Source organism: Oryza sativa, chromosome 6 (assembly GCF_034140825.1).
Source record: "Oryza sativa Japonica Group chromosome 6, ASM3414082v1".
NCBI lineage: Eukaryota > Viridiplantae > Streptophyta > Magnoliopsida > Poales > Poaceae > Oryza > Oryza sativa.
In genome coordinates, this window is record NC_089040.1 from 698,219 (window position 1) to 715,796 (window position 17,578).

General features: G+C 42.9%; 4 protein-coding genes across 4 annotated transcripts; 3 read left to right on the forward strand and 1 right to left on the reverse strand.

The window, feature by feature from the left end:
- The first annotated feature begins 879 nt into the window (after nucleotides 1-879).
- LOC4339878 (WAT1-related protein At3g30340) lies at nucleotides 880-3,502 on the forward strand. Its single transcript, XM_015786668.3, has 6 exons — nucleotides 880-1,116; nucleotides 1,216-1,278; nucleotides 1,384-1,500; nucleotides 1,588-1,993; nucleotides 2,664-2,815; nucleotides 3,138-3,502. The coding sequence occupies exons 1-6, from the start codon at nucleotides 926-928 to the stop codon at nucleotides 3,283-3,285; spliced, it is 1,077 nt and encodes a 358-aa protein (XP_015642154.1). The 5' UTR covers nucleotides 880-925; the 3' UTR covers nucleotides 3,286-3,502.
- A 694-nt stretch (nucleotides 3,503-4,196) lies between these two features.
- LOC4339879 (WAT1-related protein At3g30340) lies at nucleotides 4,197-8,209 on the forward strand. Its single transcript, XM_015786540.3, has 6 exons — nucleotides 4,197-4,582; nucleotides 4,672-4,734; nucleotides 4,835-4,951; nucleotides 5,508-5,922; nucleotides 7,523-7,674; nucleotides 7,785-8,209. The coding sequence occupies exons 1-6, from the start codon at nucleotides 4,392-4,394 to the stop codon at nucleotides 7,927-7,929; spliced, it is 1,083 nt and encodes a 360-aa protein (XP_015642026.1). The 5' UTR covers nucleotides 4,197-4,391; the 3' UTR covers nucleotides 7,930-8,209.
- Nucleotides 8,210-8,746: 537 nt separating this feature from the next.
- On the forward strand, nucleotides 8,747-13,458 carry LOC4339880 (cell division control protein 48 homolog C). The gene is made up of 10 exons (XM_015788751.3): nucleotides 8,747-9,595; nucleotides 10,402-11,015; nucleotides 11,217-11,369; nucleotides 11,594-11,710; nucleotides 11,797-11,901; nucleotides 12,094-12,159; nucleotides 12,255-12,319; nucleotides 12,402-12,603; nucleotides 12,851-12,994; nucleotides 13,118-13,458. The coding sequence occupies exons 1-10, from the start codon at nucleotides 8,797-8,799 to the stop codon at nucleotides 13,163-13,165; spliced, it is 2,313 nt and encodes a 770-aa protein (XP_015644237.1). The 5' UTR covers nucleotides 8,747-8,796; the 3' UTR covers nucleotides 13,166-13,458.
- LOC4339881 (haloacid dehalogenase-like hydrolase domain-containing protein Sgpp) lies at nucleotides 13,344-14,280 on the reverse strand. Its single transcript, XM_015788752.3, has one exon. It carries the CDS (start codon nucleotides 14,260-14,262, stop codon nucleotides 13,462-13,464), a length of 801 nt encoding a protein of 266 aa, XP_015644238.3. The 5' UTR covers nucleotides 14,263-14,280; the 3' UTR covers nucleotides 13,344-13,461.
- Nucleotides 14,281-17,578: the final 3,298 nt, after the last annotated feature.

Genomic DNA, 17,578 nt, shown 5'->3' on the forward strand with positions numbered 1-17,578 from the left:
ATAAGGAAGATAGTAACATTGTTCAAGCATGATGTGTGTTGGGTTTGTGCCCATGCTCATCTTCACTAGCAGGATGATACTGATGACGATGCACTACCAATGCAACGTGAAGAGGAGTTAGTACATACAACAACTACAAGTGAGATGATCACTGATCAGATGTGGTGGATCAAATTATCAGACAGACAGCTTTCACACTAGGTGAGCACTCCACTGCCTGCCTCCGGCCCTATCCGAGCTGCTTTTCATTCTTTGGATTTGATTGGTGCCGCCTTTTTTCGCTATTGAATCGCACTGCGAGATGCACCATGATACGAATCAAGTCAAATTTCTGGCCCAAACAAAGACATTGCCACGCTAACCGAACTGTTCAAACGATGGTATCTTTTTTATTGATGCCTCTCTAAACTCCACTTATGAGAGCTGAGTACTTGCAATCCCTAATTTAAGAGCGCTGAGAGCTTGATATTTCAGATCTTTAAAAAAAAGGTGCCTGATATTTCTCCATTACCTTCCATGATCTCCACCATCAGCTTCGTGACAAAAGAAACATTCGCAGAAGTGGTCAAAATATACTGGAAATATTGTATATGATTATCTTGTTTGCAAACAAAAAAAAATACTGTCACATTTTGCATTGCCGACTTGCTTCTGAATGTCCCATTGAATAAATGGCCTTTTAGATAATGACTGTTGAATAAATGTGTGATCATGCATGATATAGTGCAGTACCCTTTTTTTTGTGTATGTTTTGGAGGTGGGGGCTAAAACAGTCAGTGTGTATATCCTGTATCTGTCACACCTCTTTTTTTTTAAGAAAAAGAAAAAAAAGTGCCATCAAGTAAAATGTCTATAAATAGTCCATTACAAGAACAATGCTGCGGCGATATAGGTGGAAGAGGTACTGATCATCTGAAACACCATAATGTGGAAGATGTCACAAGTCGATGAGTGGAAGCCGGTGATCGCAATGCTGTTCTTTGACCTCATATCTGCTGTGACAACAGCCTTGCTCAAGAAGGCGCTCGCGGAGGGGCTTGACCGTCTTGTACTCATCACGCTGCGACAACTAGTCGCCACGATCTTCCTTGCTCCGATTGCCTATTTCAAAGAACGGTACATTGCCTAAATGCAACTTCCAGCAAATGGTGATCAGAGTTCACAACTTGAGCTATGATGTGATACTACTGTTGGTTTTGCCACCCTCTTTTTCAGGGGTAAAAGACCTAAGCTCACACTGGAGATCCTTGTGTACCTCTTCTTCAGTGCAGCACTTGGGTACAATCTAAAAACCACTTGTTGATATCACATTGAGGTCAGAATTTTATAAAACTATATCTATCTAATCCATTGATTGCATTTTTTCCCCCTCTCTGCTTTTAGTGCCGCGCTATCTCAGTACACATTCTTCTATGGGTTGCAGTACACGACCGCAACATTCGCCATAACTTTCACCAACATGTCCCCTGTGATCACCTTCCTCATTGCTGCACTCCTAAGGTGTTACATTTTTCAAGCCTAGTACTTGTCTGCGCTTTGTTTCTTTTTTTTTTTGTCTGAATCATTGGGTACTGTTCATGTACTCAGGGTGGAGTCACTGAACATGAAGAACAAGGCAGGAGCTGCAAAGATCATCGGAACACTCATGTCATTCGCCGGTGTCATGCTCCTCACCCTCTACAAGGGTGTGGCCTTGACACACCAAGTTGTGTCTTCAGTGAGCTCAGATCATCACCATGCAGAAATAGAAGAACCCAGCAAAAAGAGCTGGACACTCGGTACTGTAGCATTACTGGCAAACTGCCTTTGCTTCTCCTTTTGGCTTCTGCTGCAGACCAAGCTTACCAAGAAGTACCCAGCACTGTACTCCAGTACTGCATACATGTTCTTAATCAGCTCCCTCCAAGGTGGGGCCCTGACGGCAGCGATACAAAGGCGAGCATCAGTGTGGGTTCTGACAAGGACAGTGGAGATTGTTGCAGTACTATATACAGTAAGATTACCTTGTTTTTCTTGTCTATATGAAAAGGTGGGAGGACACTTAGCCCTTGTTTTTAGTAAGGAATAGGTCAATGTTTTTTAGTCCAAGAGGATTCAAATCTGGGTGATGGGAGAGTAAAACCACACCTCTCACCAACTGACCCTAGATTAGTTCCCTTCTCTTCTCACTATATCTTCGTATATTCATGTTGAAACATAGCATATATTTTCCCTATTTAGCAAAGCTGTGGCAGCATTTTCTTTCATAAATTGCAAAGTTGCTTCTCAGATAATTATGAGATTCAACCAAAATTTTGAATTCTGACCATCAATTATTTCTGATATGCTTAGTTTAAAAATAAAAGAATTAACATATGTAGATTTGCCTCGAAAGTTACTACAATATCAGAAACTTATTATAATATAAAATTGATTGTTGGAATTTGATAAGTTTGACCGAATCTTGTCCTAAACGTCAAATATTTTTTGAACAAAGGGAGTAATTTGGTAGAGAATCGACCCAAACTTGTTATACATGGAGTAAACCAACCATTTTTTTGGCAAAAGTAGGAAGAATCCTTCAGCCACTAAACCTGTTTAACTTCATTAAAAACTTCAAGGGAGCTTATAAACACTTCTTTTAAACAACTGGCTGAATGACATCAATGTTTATACTGCCACAGGGAATTATGGGGTCTGGAGTGGGCTACGTACTGATGACATGGTGTGTCGAAAAGAGAGGTCCAGTGTTCACTTCAGCCTTTATTCCCATCATCCAGATCATGGTTGCCATAATTGATTTCTTCTATCTACATGAGAACCTCTACCTTGGAAGGTAATCTTGTCTTCAGTTCTTAAATCAAGGCATGGAGTCTCATGTTTCTTTCTTAATTTATTCCTCTTCCTGATGAAGAACTGCAGAATCTTTAGTAACAGACATTGGATATATAGCACAATTTTATTCTAGCTAGTCTTATTATTTTCTAAACTAAATTCTAGTCTTATTAAAAAGAGTGAAATGGTACATAGATACATCACATTCAAGCTATGAGTTTTTGGACTAGCAGATTCTCAAATGGCTGGTCCAGATGGCATCACATTTTTTTTAGACTTGCGGCCCAAATGGCATCACATGTACTTTGTTTTTGCCCTTGCAGTGTTGTTGGATCCATATTGATGATTCTGGGCCTATATATTCTTCTGTGGGGAAAGAACAGGGATACATCTGCAGCAGCATCTGCCAAAGAAGCCAAAGAAGAGGAAGAGGACAAGGAGAAGCAAGTCAAACCATTAGGACCAAACTAAGTTGGTATTGTACTAGTTTGGGATTGTAGAACATGAAAAATAGTTCATCCTCCTACTACCAGTAGTGTTGGTATTGTAGTTTCTTTTACTGGGAAACATGATGTATTCTCCCAATCACCGCAGTTATGTTTAATTATGGAACACTGTAAATCACCCTGCTCCCTGCAGCTCAAAATTCACTTGATGCTTAACCCTGACTTCTGGGGCAGGTTATGCATGTGTACTTGTGTAGAACCTCTTTTAGGCCTTCATCCTCGCTTCGCTCAAAAGGTTTTAACATGTAAGCGCAACACATTGGAATGACTAGTATTAATTACTATATGCTAGTGAAACTAAATGTCAAATGGAAACGCGTTGTTTAAGGACATGCTCAAGATTTAACCCAAAACCTGAGGTTGTTAGATAACGGCGGCACAAGTTGCTTGCATTTGAGCATGTCAAATCATTATTATGTGTCACATTGAACATGAAAGGAAAAGAAATGTTCTTTGAATGCACGATTTTCGTACCGAGAGCTCCTGTGAGGGCGGCGAATCAATGCTTTGTGATTTGATTTAGACTTAAAGTGACCAATTGCTCATCAAAGCAGAGACAATGGGCATTGGATCTTTAGGACTTTCTCATGGAAAGATGTTTTCTACTTGTTCTTAGTAGTTGCTAAACAGGCTCAAGCTAATGTTTTAGTGCTGAAACAGCATCCTATGCTCTACAGTAGAAGCAATGTATGCATGATCACAATTATATACTACTTGGTTGCCAAAACTGAAAGCTTTAAATTGTTCCATTGCACTATGAGAATACTGTTATTCCAATTGGTTGGTTGCGCCGTTTTCTCAATGCAAATCTTCCATACTGAAGATATTCCGATGTCATCAGCTAATACTTGCCCACCCCCCTCAACTCCAACTCTTGTGTTTACTCTTCGTCACGTGTTGCGAAAACGAAACGAAATCGAAATCATCCTTGCAGATGCCATGAGCACCATCACCATGCATGGCATATGGCTCCCTATAAAACCATGACATTACCAAAAACAAATTGCTCAAACTAGGCCACCGGATCAAACTTTAGTTGAGAGCAAAGGAAAGGCCTCTGGTTTTCCTGAAATGTGGAGGGCAGGATGCATGGAGCAATGGATGCCGACGGTGTCAATGGTCGCCACCAATGTTGTGATAGCCATCATGACAGCCTTGATCAAGCAAGCACTCAACCAGGGGATGAACCGCCTGGTCCTCATTACTTTCCGGCAAATGGTGGCTACTGTATTCCTTGGCCCCATAGCCTACTTCAAGGAAAGGTACCAAAGCAAAAGTATAACTATAATAATAAAGTACTGCCAACTACTAGTCGCTTGTATTTTACTGTTGCTGATCACTGATTTTTCAGGAAGACAAGACCAAAGTTCACAACTGAAATCTTTGTCTACATGTTCTTAAGCGGAATGCTTGGGTAATCATTTGACAAATACTATATTATATGTAGAGAGAGTTGGATTTCACCATTCATTGATACCCCTGGATCAATTGTTTCTTTGACTTGCATTCATCAGGCCGGTGCTTCTTCAGTATACACTGTTTGTAGGGCTGGAGTTTACAACAGCAACATTTGCTGCAACTTTCGGCAATTTGCTTCCGGTGGTTACTTTCTTGATTTCACTCGTTTTCAGGTAACTACAATTTCTTTGAGAAATCTGGAACTCTTTTCACTGAAGAGCACTTTGTCCTCTATATATGTCTCTCTTTAAGTAGCTCAATATCAGGCAAGCAGTTACATTTGCTACTATCTACTACTCCCTCTGGTTTTTAAGATACGGCGCAATTGACTTTTTTTTTCACAAACTTTGACCAGTAATATTTATTCAAGTAAAGTAAAAGGACTACCACTAAATCTCTCATAAAAAATACTTTAAGCGTGCGTAATATGCTTGTGCAAATACTTCTAGATAAAAATGAATTCAAAAGGTCAACTGTGTCATTTTTTTTAAAAAAAAACAGAGGTAGCATATGTTAATAGCTTTTCATTTGAAGTTGTACTACAACACCTTAAAATCAACTAAGGCCCCAAAGCACCTAAAAGGAAACTCCAGCTTTGTTGCCCAGCAGAAAGAAAATTGCATTGGGTCCTAAGGCACCTTCAACTCCTCACATGCTTTTGGATTTTTTTTTCAGTGAAACACAAAAGCAGTGAAGTACTTCTCACAAACTAGTTCCAATTCTTTATAGGTTTGAAGCACTTAATGTAAAGAGCAGATCAGGGAGTGCCAAGATCTCAGGAACATTGGTTTCTCTCAGTGGAGCAATGATGCTCACCTTCTACAAGGGCTCAGCACTGACCCATACACCATCATCTAGCAGTAGTCCAGCATCCAGCAGTAGCCACAGCCAAGCTGAAGAACATGACACGGCCCATTGGGTGCTCGGTTCCGTCTCGTTGCTCGCGAACGTAGTTGGGTTCGCATTGTGGCTGATGCTGCAGAGGAAATTCACCAGGAAGTACCCAGCAATCTACTCTGCTACTGCATTCATGTCATTGTTCAGCTGCTTGCAAGCAGGAGCACTTGCCTTGTCCATACAAAGGAGCAGCATCTCAATCTGGGCTCTCAAGGGGAAAATAGAGATAGCCACAGTTGTATATTGTGTAAGATCTCTTCCAGAGCTCCCCAACCATATTTTGCAGCATTTCTTTTATATACTTTTTGTCCATTTTGTTTGGCATAGTCGAAAAGTACCAACTGAAAATAGAACTAGCCCCGCCTACTTTTCTTCTTCTTTTTTTGTTTGAAGCTGCATACTTAATTTGCATGTGCACTCTTCTAAAAGAACTCTAGACAAAACATAGAGCATGCTAAAATATTTGCACACATGAAACATATGTACTATAATATAAAGAGAAATAAATCAACAACTTTCATATCTTTCTGTATGTTACACAAATAATCATTCGTGCACGTATTATAAAATTCTCTACATTATTCTTTTAAACAAAATCTAGTTAGGTGTACATAATTAACTACATCCACACTCAAAGAACCCATAATCTTCTCCGGTGGATAGTTTCTTATCTACAAAAGATACCTTTTGTAAAAAAAGAAATGAAAAGGAAAGAAAGAGAGGGGAGAAGATAGTGTTCATTGGACCAGTATATTATATGGGATGGATGGATCCATCCTCCACACCATGCATCATGGACCAGACCTTTAGGATAACATTAGCCCCGATTTGAAACAAATTATTCAACAGATTATCTACTTAATTGTAGGAATAAATTAAATATTTTTAGAAATAAACTTAATAAATAGCTTCGAACAAGTGGCCTAAGCAATGTAGTAGAAGAAAGTTTTTTTTTTAAAAAAATAGAGATGTGGAGCAAATAATCCGCCATAATAATCCATGAAGTAACTGAAAAGAACAAGGCCAGATCATTATAAACAGTTTTCAACTCTTCTTTTTCAATGTACAGAGATCCTTCTACAAAGCCTTATTTGAAAAGAAAAAGGTCTAACTTTCAAGTTTCAATAGAAAGGGATTGGTTACCACTCAAACCTGTCTTTATGACTTGAACCGTTTGCACAGGGGGTCAAATTGTTCCCTTTTTACTAGGATTCTTCCCCTTCTATAGATTTTTAATCCCTACATAAAGGTATAAATCTAACATATTTGGAGAGATTATTCCAGGATAGCCAGGTGAAAAAAGAAAATTTAGCCCGGCGAAAAAGAGATTATTCCAGGATAAAGAACTTACAATATATTAAATTGATAAGCCTATTGGTTTCTAGCGTGCAGCTTAAAAGATCTTTACTGAAACATGTCCTATGGTCCTTTAGAAGTATCAGATTTTTTAAGTGTAAATTTTGATACCTCCCAACCATGAGCATGATGGAATTGTACAATGGGACATAGGGGTGGAATTGTATCCCCAAAGTTTTTGGCAAACAATATGCAATCAAGTAGGCATAATATGTATATAGACCATTAGATAAAAAAGAATTATTAAGCCCAAAATCACCATTTCCAATATATTATAGTTTATTTTGAGTATATAATTTTATCTTTTTGTTCTATGCAAATAATTTTTATTTGCACTAGTAACAAAAACTAGCACCTCATTTTCTGAAGTTCTGTTGCTCCTATTTCAGTCAAAAAGTGGTATGGTGCTCTTCTAGCACTGATGTAACAAGAATTTGCGACATATCGAATAACAAAATGTGGGCATTGCATTTGTTCTGTGAAATTTGCAGGGTGTAGTGGCGTCTGGCTTTGGGTACCTGATGCTCACATATTGTGTGGAGAAGAGAGGCCCTGTTTTCACCGCTGCCTTCAGCCCTCTCTCCCAGATCTTCGTGGCCGGCATCGATCTCTTCATCCTCCACGAGCCGCTCTATCTTGGCAGGTACTAATTCTTAATTAATTTCTAGCACAAACGAATTGATTGATTCATTCATGATTCCATAAGTTACTGATTGTTGGTATGGCACTAAAAGAATAGTTAATTTTTTGCAGTGTGTTAGGGTCAGTCCTGGTGATTGTGGGGCTCTACCTTGTTCTGTGGGGCAAAAGGGAGGAGACCGCCGCCGTCAGCAAAGATGCCATTGCTTCGCCGGAGAAGCCAGTGCAAGACGTAGAACAGCAGCAAGAGAAAGTGTGATTGATATTGATTCCTCTTAGCTAGGCTGCATGCTATCTGCAAATGTGTTGCAATTAACTTAACTTGAGTGTTTATGCATTCGTGATGATGGAGTATATATGTACTAATCAGAAATCTGACAAGGCAACGTACAATTAATCCAAGCTGTAATAGCTATTGGTGTACTAGTAGAGTATTAGTAGACTCACAGGACTGTACACATGAAGGAACATATGTGCTGAAATACTGTACCATTATGCTTGAGCTAGATGTGCAAAAGAAGTGGTTTTTTCATCTCTCACCTTTTCCCTTCAACCTATTGTGCTTGTGGTCATCGACCAATTGTGGCAAAACACTGTTATTCTAGCTAGTTGGATGTGATATATCCTAAAATTATGAACATAGCCTAAAATATGTCATATTCACCTAAAATTCCTTATGTTTTGGGACGGATGAAGTATCTCAGAAGTATTGGAGTACTGCAATTACTGAACAGGGAGGGAACACCATTACACCAAGCAATAAGATAACAGGGAAGGAACAAAATGTGCATGCCATTTTGGTTTGCTACGTACGTACGGGTACAGTGAGTTCGTCGTCGTCGTCGTGGTGGCGGCGGCGGAAGGAAGGAAGGCGGCGACCAAGAAGATCGCGATCCAGCACGGAGGCCCGGATACTTACTATGGGCTTAATTCCACTTACTAGGCCTGGATCCTTAAACCTTGGGCTGTCAAGTGGGCCCGGCCCAGATAAATTTCATTCTCGGAACTAAAAGTTAACCCATCTCCCTCCAAAAAAGAAAGAAAGAAAAGCGCAACCAGCTGTGTCTCCTCGGCCCAAAACCCTAGCTAGCACCCTCCTCCTCCTCCTCTGCCGCCGCCGCCGGCGATGGGGAAGCGCGCGCGCCACGGCGGCTCCGGCAGGTCCCACTCCCCCTACTTCGAGTCCCAGCTCCGCCGCCTCATCACCGACGGCGGACTCTCCTCCTCCTCCGCCGAGGACGTCGCCATCGCCCTCCGCTCCCGCTTCCCCGAGTTCCGCCGCCACAAGCTCGACCCCTTCACCTCCGCCGTCCGCCGCGCCCTCAACTCCATCCCCTCCGACTCCCACTCCGACTCCGCCGACGACTCCCACGCCTCCACTCCCTCCCAACGCCGCCGCCGCCGCCCCCGCCACGACGCCCATGCCACCGCCTCATCCTCCACCTCCCTCTCCGACGACGCCGCGCACCCACCGCCTCCCCCCATCTACGACGTCACCAAGTCCATGCTCCGCACCCAGTACGCCTCCCAGACTCCCAAGCGAGACACCGGCAGCAACCAGCAGCTGGAAATCGAGATCGCCGCCGAGAAGCCCCGCCGATTAATCACCTCCGATGGCGGCGCCGGCGGCGAGGCCAAGCCGGAGTCCGCTCCACCTAGCGAAGGAGGCGATAGAGGGGGCAAGGGGCCCACGTTTTCGGATCTTGGGGGGATGGAGTCGGTGATAGAGCAGCTAATGATGGAGGTGGTGGTGCCCCTATGCCATCCGGAGGTGCCGCGCTGGCTTGGGGTTAAGCCTGTGGCTGGGCTGCTGCTGCACGGGCCACCAGGCTGCGGCAAGACCACGCTCGCTCATGCCATCGCCAATGAGACCGGCGTGCCATTCTACAAGATATCGGCGCCGGAGGTTGTGTCCGGGGTCTCTGGTATGCTATCCGATTCTTTTCATGAAAACTCTGAACTTAGCTAAACCTTTGAACATGTGTTACAAGCAAGAACAAATTAGTTTAACTTACTAACCACCAATCATGTTTGCTGCTGGGATGCTTGAGGAATGCTAAATTTTGCAAATGCTAATGTGGTGTTTTCTGAATCGCAACTTCTCAACATACTAGCAAATTTGGTAACCTGTTGTGTCGATGTCTGCAAGTTCAGGTTGTTCGTTTTAATAACTTATAATGCAATCCTCACTTGATAAATGGAATTTCATTTGTTAACTAATGGACTCTGAAGCTATTAGTGTTCAATATGTACAAATAGACCAGGATCACTGTTTTTATTGCTGCTTCTTACATTAGTCGTTTGATCTACTTCACTTAGTTTTCTTTCTCATTAGGGAAGGAGTGCCCGCAAGTCTAGCCGAACATAGAACTGGTAGTTTCTGCTTGATGTCAGTGTGGCATGAGATTGATCCTCTATCAAATTAGGTTCCTGAGTTCTATTGTTATACTGGTAATAGTAATACTCTGCCTTGCAATGAAACATAACACATAGGCTTTAAAGGTTCTGATTGCTAATATGTTCTGCGATGACATAGCTCCACTGAGATATGATCCTTAGTTGAAACCATATCGGTCAAGCTTTGTCCTTACCCTGCATACCAAATCAGATATAGCCTATCTCCTATTTTCTTTTACCTTTTTTAATATATATTTCGTCCCTACTCTTAGATAGATCTCTTCTATCAGTAGCCATATAAGGGTACACCTTGTAAACCCTCGTTTTCTTGCAGGGGCTTCTGAGGAAAACATCAGAAGCCTGTTTAAGAAGGCGTACAGGACTGCTCCATCAATTGTATTTATAGATGAGATAGATGCGATTGCATCCAAGAGGGAGAATCTGCAACGGGAAATGGAACGACGGATAGTTACACAGTTAATGACATGCATGGATGAATACCACCAACAAATTGGCTCTGGTAGCGGTGATGTGGGTTCAGAGTCAGCTGAAAAGAAACCTGGCTATGTTATTGTCATTGGAGCTACAAATAGACCTGACGCTGTTGACCAAGCACTTCGTAGGCCAGGAAGGTTTGATCGAGAGATCTCTCTTGGTGTTCCAGATGAGTATGCACGGAAAAAGATACTTATGATGCTTACCCGGAATCTTCGACTGGAAGGTCAGTTGGACTTGTTGAAGATAGCAAGGGCCACATCAAGCTTTGTTGGTGCGGACTTGAAGGCATTGGTGGATAAAGCGGGGAATCTAGCAATGAAGAGAATAATTGATAGAAGAAGAGCTCAGTTTTGTCAGGAGCATGATGAAAACAGCAAGCACGACTGGTGGAGACAACCTTGGGATGCAAATGAGATAGAGGGCCTGAGTATTACAATGGATGATTTTGAGGTGAGGTTTCCACCTGTTACATGTGCAGCTCAAGTCCAATAACTCCTCTGCTAATGTCATCAAGTGTAACTTCTAAAATAGTTTTCCTGGCCACGTATCCAATGCTTTAATCATGATTAGTTCTGATCTCATTTCAACTGTGTGCCTTATGTGGACTAAATAGCCATGCTAATGAACCTTTCTGCTTTTTGTTTGCTGAAGGAAGCAACCAAGATGGTTCAACCATCTTTGAGAAGAGAAGGATTTTCTTCTATCCCTGATGTCACATGGGATGACGTTGGAGGCCTTGATTCGCTAAGGAAAGAGTTTGACCGCTACATTATCCGATGTATCAAGCAACCTGAAGAATATAAGGTGAACATACTTAGTATGTCAATAAACCGTTTTCTACAATTATTTCTTATGTCTGTTCTATTGTTCCTCTTTTAGCGATGATGCAGCCTAGTAGTTTAGAGTACCACATGACATACCCATGATGTTTATTTGCAATATGTTTTGAAGTTTAGGACTCCTTTTGCAGTACTTTTACTTATTTGATTTTTTTATTCCATGTCCGCTTTGTTGTCTATATTTTCCAGACATTTGGATTGAATATGCAAGCTGGCTTTTTGCTGTTTGGACCACCCGGTTGTGGGAAAACACTGATAGCAAAAGCAGTTGCGCATGAGGCAGGGGCAAATTTTATTCATATTAAGGTAGTTGATGCTTATATTTCTGTATTTTGACCACGTTCGTTCAGATTTATACAAAGTAACGTTAAGATATTCCTTTGTGTGTTTAGGGGCCAGAGCTGTTGAACAAGTATGTTGGTGAGAGTGAATCAGAAGTTAGGAAAATTTTCATCCGTGCACAAACTAATACACCATGCATCCTGTTTTTTGACGAGGTAAAGGATTTTGGTTTATCTAGCCATATAGTCTGTTCCATTGATGAAAACTTGGACACAAGTTACTGAATGACTCCGAATGTTTGATAAATTTTGACTGTTAAACACACATCAAGCAGTGTATATGTGTGGAGTATGAAGTCGTTTTTCCAATTCTAAGACGCTCAAGTGTAAACCCATGTGATGTTACAGGTAGATGCTTTGACAACAAAAAGAGGGAAAGAGGGGGGATGGGTTGTTGAACGTCTCCTGAACCAGGTTTGAATACTTTACAAGTTAATATATATTTGCGGTAGTTGATCTGCTAACAAGGTTCTTTTTGTTCTGTGTTACTCTAATTGTTTTGTTCACAGTTGCTTATTGAACTTGATGGTGCTGGTGAACGGAAAGGTGTTTTTGTTATTGGAGCTACAAACAGGTGCTGTCAGCTGCTGATAGGTTCTCCTTACATATTTATCACTGAACATAAGGCTGAAACTGCAGCTCCTTTTCTGGTGCAGAATTGATGTGATAGATGATGCAGCACTTCGACCTGGTAGATTTGGCAAGAAACATTATGTACCTTTACCTGGTGCTGATGAGCGGGTTTCGATATTGAGAGCCCTCGCTCGGAACAAACCGATCTCCTCCAGTGTTGATTTGGGTGCACTGGCACGTAGAGAGGAATGCAAAAATCTCACTGGTGCTGACCTAGCATCAATGGTAAGTTATGACTTTTTGTTGAGTGGTTTCTCCATTTGAATTTTGTACAGGGTGATCATGTCTGCTTTAATTTGGGGCAATGTAGTTCTTTATATGTTTTAGTTGATTATTTTCTTCCCCTAGGAACCTATGGGACATTTTGTGAGTTAAACCGGATATTGGAGTGATTATAGTTGCTTTTTGTTTGAATATTAATCATGTGATTAAAGAAACGTGCAAAATGGAACTAATGTGGTCCATTCTTCAGGTGAATGAAGCAGCCATGGCAGCATTGGAAGAGAGGCTGGAGTTCCTGGAGAATGGGGAATCGTCAATGAGCTCATCATCTGCGATTGAGCTCCCTCATTTTGAACGTGCTCTAGCAAAAATGCAGCCATCAGTATCTGAACAGGTTAGAAGCTCTTAATAGTTCATAAATGTCTTGTTGCTATAGCGAGGAGATGTACATCAGATTGTCATGGTCAACCCTTTTGATGACACGTTTCACCTTGGTTTTGTTCTTTGGTCACAACAGCAAAGGAGACACTACGAGGCGTTGTGCAAGAAATACTCCGCAAGCTGATATATATTGCGCCATGCTTACAGAGATCCATGTCCTCTGAGTTGCTTGCAGGGAAAATACAGGTTTCGCTTGCAACCAATTTTGGTTTTGCCCTTTTTTTTTGTTCCCCTTTGAGTAGGCCTTGTGGCAATTTTGTGCGACCGAAACATAGATGGTTGAGTGAGTAGTAGTATGAATATGCGAGAAAAATAGTTGTTTTTTTTTTCTTTTCACTTATTGTACCATTCATCATCTTGTATTGTAATACAAACTTCATATTGGTTATGAGATTGCATAATCATCCAATTAAGCCCCTACTATGCTCCAAGTTGTCCATTGGATTGAGCTGCTGCTGCTGCTTGGAGCTTGTCTAATGCCGCCCAGAGCTTGTGGTCTTTGTAGTCCCTGATGACGAGGGACGCTCCGGCGGCGACGACCTTGGCCTCCCGGGCCTCCTCCGCAACGGCGATCACCGGCATCCCGGCGGCGACGCCGGCCTGCACCCCGACCACCGAGTCCTCGAAGACGAGCGTGTGACGGGGAGACGCGCCGAGCAGGCTGAGCGCCCGGAGGTAGGGCTCCGGCGAGGGCTTGGGGAGGTCGCAGTCGTCGGCAGCGGCGACGATGACCTGGAAGAAGTCGGAGAGGCCGAGGATGGAGATCATGAGGTCGGCGTTGGCCCGCGGCGCGTTGGTGACGGCGGCGCGCTTGAGGCCGCGGGCGGCGGCCCACCGGCAGAGGTCGGTGAGGCCGGCGACCTCGCGGAGGCCCTCGGCGGCGTAGCGCGCGAAGAGGGCCTCCTTGTCGGCGAAGAAGGCGTCGAGGCGGTGCTGGGGCCAGTCCGGGAAGAGGAAGCTGCCGATCTGGTGGTTGCTCCGGCCGGCCATGTGGGCCATGCCGAACTCCGGCGTGATGGGGACGCCGGAGTTGTAGCCGAGGGCCTGGAGGAGCTCGGAGAAGGCCCTGTGGTGGAACGGGTCGGAGACGCACATGGTGCCGTCGATGTCGAACAGCACGGCCTCCACCAGAGACACCTCCGCCACCGACATCCTCTTGGTCGTCGTCGTCGCCATCGTCTCCATGGCCATGGCCTCTTCCTCCATCAAGCTCACCATCATCAGTACTGTTATTATATTGACGAAGGCTTGGTTGGTTGGTGTGGTTAAAGTTGGCGCGGTTGGTGAGGTGAGGTGACCCGTCTCGCCTTCTTTTTCTACGATTCCCGCCATGTCTCCACCGACCTTATTTTTCCCACTGTTTTTGACTTGCCCTCCACCGCTGAGTCTGACTGAACAGTCAATATATTGACTCTCTGAAGCAAGGGGGAAAAATCCATTTTAACTCGTAGGACTTGTTCGGAATATAGGAATATTAAAAATGGAGAAATAGGAAAAGCCGAGAAATTTGATAGGAAATGTGTAAGCAAAATAGAGGATTTGAAGTACATGACTTTTATAGGATGGGTATCCGGATGATTGCGAGAAACATAGGAATTGTTCTGGAGGAATGCAACGTAAATAATCAACAAACAAATATAAAGCCAGCTGACAATTGAGTCTAGTGCATATAATTGTGTATGACACCATTATTAAAGTAGAGTAACCAAAAATAATAGAGTTGGTATAGGCCTTTGGGCTTCCACGAAACCATGGCCTACCTTTCAGTTCACAAAGAAGTCAGAAGGAAAGAAGATAAACTTTGGGCCGTTTGCAAAGAACAGATGAACTATGGGCTCAATTCTTGAGCCCATAATGGACGAAGCTTGACCACTGTATGGCGGAGAATCCGGTGCAGGAAACATTGAGGAGCTTCTCTCTTCTGTTGATTTATGCAGGGAAGATTAGGATTCGGGATTGAGGCTCTTTGTGTTGTAAACCAACACGCCTATTAACGGATCACCGGATCCGTTCACTGTCCCTCCCACAGCAGTAGAGGCATGAGATGATGTAGAACACCCGCGTCCATCCCTTTGCCCTCAAGAACATTACAGAAGTAGACAATGAACACATATATAGGGTGGAGCTCTCTCTTCATTATAGATCTCATCTGGAGTACAAGCCAGCCATTAGCCATTAGATGTCACATCCTGCCCCTGTATAGATAGGGGTCTTAGGAGGAGATAGACCTTATCTCTACTCCGGTTCGGATTAGCCCACAAGAAACTTATCTCCAAGAGATTTGTTTCACAACACTCCCCCTTAGGCTAATCCACGACCAACTCATGCCTCGTCAAAACTCCTACCAAAACCCAGTGGGAAAAAGGCTAGGAGAAAGAGTACATAGTTATCGCTCATGCATTGCACGTTGTTGCCTCGTTAAAAACCTTATGTGAGGAACAACAGCTCCACTCACTCAAGGGAAAAAGAGTACAACACTAAGGACTACACGGTCCATATTGTGGGTCATGTTCTAGGGTGTTCTCCCCCTGAACCTAGCAAACATCAAAGTCTTCTCATCCCAATTCTCCGGAAAAGCTTCCGAGAACTAAAAGCTGGGAGAGACTAGGTGATCAATCCTCTAGATTATCATTCAACTTGAATTGCTGCTCATCTCACCTCCCCTCAGGAGTCTGTGAGGTAGCCCACTTGTATTTGGTGTCAGTCAATAAAGACAGATCTTATTATGATAGGACCTTAGGAACAGGTCTAAGTGATCGTCATCGAGTCAATGCCCTGGGCATACTCTAAGACATTTCAATGTCTCGCAAATGACAATCAACACATAGCACATACTCCCCCTGATGACAACCTTTGTCACAGACCATGTTCCCATAGCATTAAACATCTCTCAGATGTATGCGTAGGCAAGAATCCTTCAGATCCTCAAACCATTAGTCTTAAAAGACTTGTCTCATTTCACCGCTAAAACGAGAATAGGGAACACAGAGAGTAATGCATTCCATCACTATCATATACCATAATACCATACTGCTGTGCAACGCAATCTGTTTCATCCTTCAGAAGGATTATTGGATAAATAAGTAGCAACGGCACGCACCTCCTGGTCGTGACCCCATCAAGCACTTGGCCTGATCATTGCAACTTTCTCTGACTGTGTCAACAACAATTAGGGATTCACAAGATCAACCACAAGCCTTCCAAAGACATGTTGTAACAATCAGAGTAACTAGCTAGTCTGAAAATTTAAGCACTGTGGGGGATAACACACAGCCAACAACACCAAGTATACCTCAATAGCTATTAGAGGACACCACCATTCCAACCATTAGGTGGAACGGATTTCACGAGTGTACACACTCCAGTGATAATCACGAGATGCACATGTGCCTACAGACCTCGTCTGTGATCTCATCAGGTTCCTCATTTCAATCTTACCGGGTCATAAATGGGTCATCATCCCTCCAAGGGATTATACAATATGGTGTATTCAGACTTACTAATTATTTTGTATCTCAGAGGAAAATTCATCAATGAGGTCTCCCCCTCAGAGAAAATTCCGTCCATGAGATTTTCTCCCAACGGGAGATGGTACTCTTACCGGAATACCTATTGGTACGAGATTTGCATGCCGAAATTTCACTATGGAGTCTATTCAAGACCTCCTCATGGATTTCCCAAATCCTTTAACTGCATATTTAATTTCATGCCATTTTGCCAATACCTTTGTTTAGTGGAACATTCAACTCACGTGGAAGAGGTCTCATGAAGGACCTACTTGAACCATCGCGCATCACCACCTCATTATATTAATAATGACCCATAAAAATCCGAACAACGTTCGCGATTTTCAATTGGCGATTCGGTTCAACCTCAATTGCATTTCCATTTGACCCGATTTGAGCACCGTATGCTCATGCCATGGACTTGTTCCGGATCCGGGTTCTCTCTAAGAGAATCATTAGCAAGAGGCGACGTAGTGTCGACACATTTATTCCTACTTACACATTTAACCAGATCTTCGTCATTTCCCAAAATGATCGATCCATGGTTGTTCCATATTCCTAGCACCATAATATGCGCGCATTGCTAGGAATGTAGTCTCCACGACGAACATCATTATGAGGTATATCACCTTCCAGAGGTGAATTCTCCACCAGGAGAATCAGAGGAGTATGCTCACATCCAGTGAGAACTCTTATGCTCTGACTAAGGACTACGGATCGTGTTAGCAGGCGTCCCCGCACAACATGATCAAATGCCATAAGTCTTATGTGGATACGATATTATTCCCGGGTCTATCCACATTTACCACAATTGGGAGCATTACTCTTTTTAACAACTATCTAGTTGTTCCTCATATGATTTTGTTGGCAAAAACTCCGTGCACCAAGCAACCAGGAGTAAGAACTAAACATACAAGTTCAGCTCATTTAGTGCGTTCACTCAAAGAAATCTCCAGGCATTTCAAAATGGGCTTTTCTCTCCCCCTAATGCCGAGATGTCTTACAATAGCATAATATAAATCCCCATATCG

Coding starts and splice junctions, on each gene's coding strand:
- LOC4339878 (XM_015786668.3), top strand. CDS start 926: ATGTGGAAGATGTCACAAGTCGATGAGTGGAAGCCGGTGATCGCAATG. Junction 1,117..1,215: donor ATTGCCTATTTCAAAGAACG/GTACATTGCCTA, acceptor CCTCTTTTTCAG/GGGTAAAAGACCTAAGCTCA. Junction 1,994..2,663: donor TTGTTGCAGTACTATATACA/GTAAGATTACCT, acceptor ATACTGCCACAG/GGAATTATGGGGTCTGGAGT.
- LOC4339880 (XM_015788751.3), top strand. CDS start 8,797: ATGGGGAAGCGCGCGCGCCACGGCGGCTCCGGCAGGTCCCACTCCCCC. Junction 9,596..10,401: donor GGTTGTGTCCGGGGTCTCTG/GTATGCTATCCG, acceptor GTTTTCTTGCAG/GGGCTTCTGAGGAAAACATC. Junction 12,160..12,254: donor TTGAACGTCTCCTGAACCAG/GTTTGAATACTT, acceptor TTTTGTTCACAG/TTGCTTATTGAACTTGATGG.
- LOC4339879 (XM_015786540.3), top strand. CDS start 4,392: ATGTGGAGGGCAGGATGCATGGAGCAATGGATGCCGACGGTGTCAATG. Junction 5,923..7,522: donor TAGCCACAGTTGTATATTGT/GTAAGATCTCTT, acceptor TGAAATTTGCAG/GGTGTAGTGGCGTCTGGCTT. Junction 7,675..7,784: donor GAGCCGCTCTATCTTGGCAG/GTACTAATTCTT, acceptor AATTTTTTGCAG/TGTGTTAGGGTCAGTCCTGG.
- LOC4339881 (XM_015788752.3), bottom strand. CDS start 14,262: ATGATGGTGAGCTTGATGGAGGAAGAGGCCATGGCCATGGAGACGATG.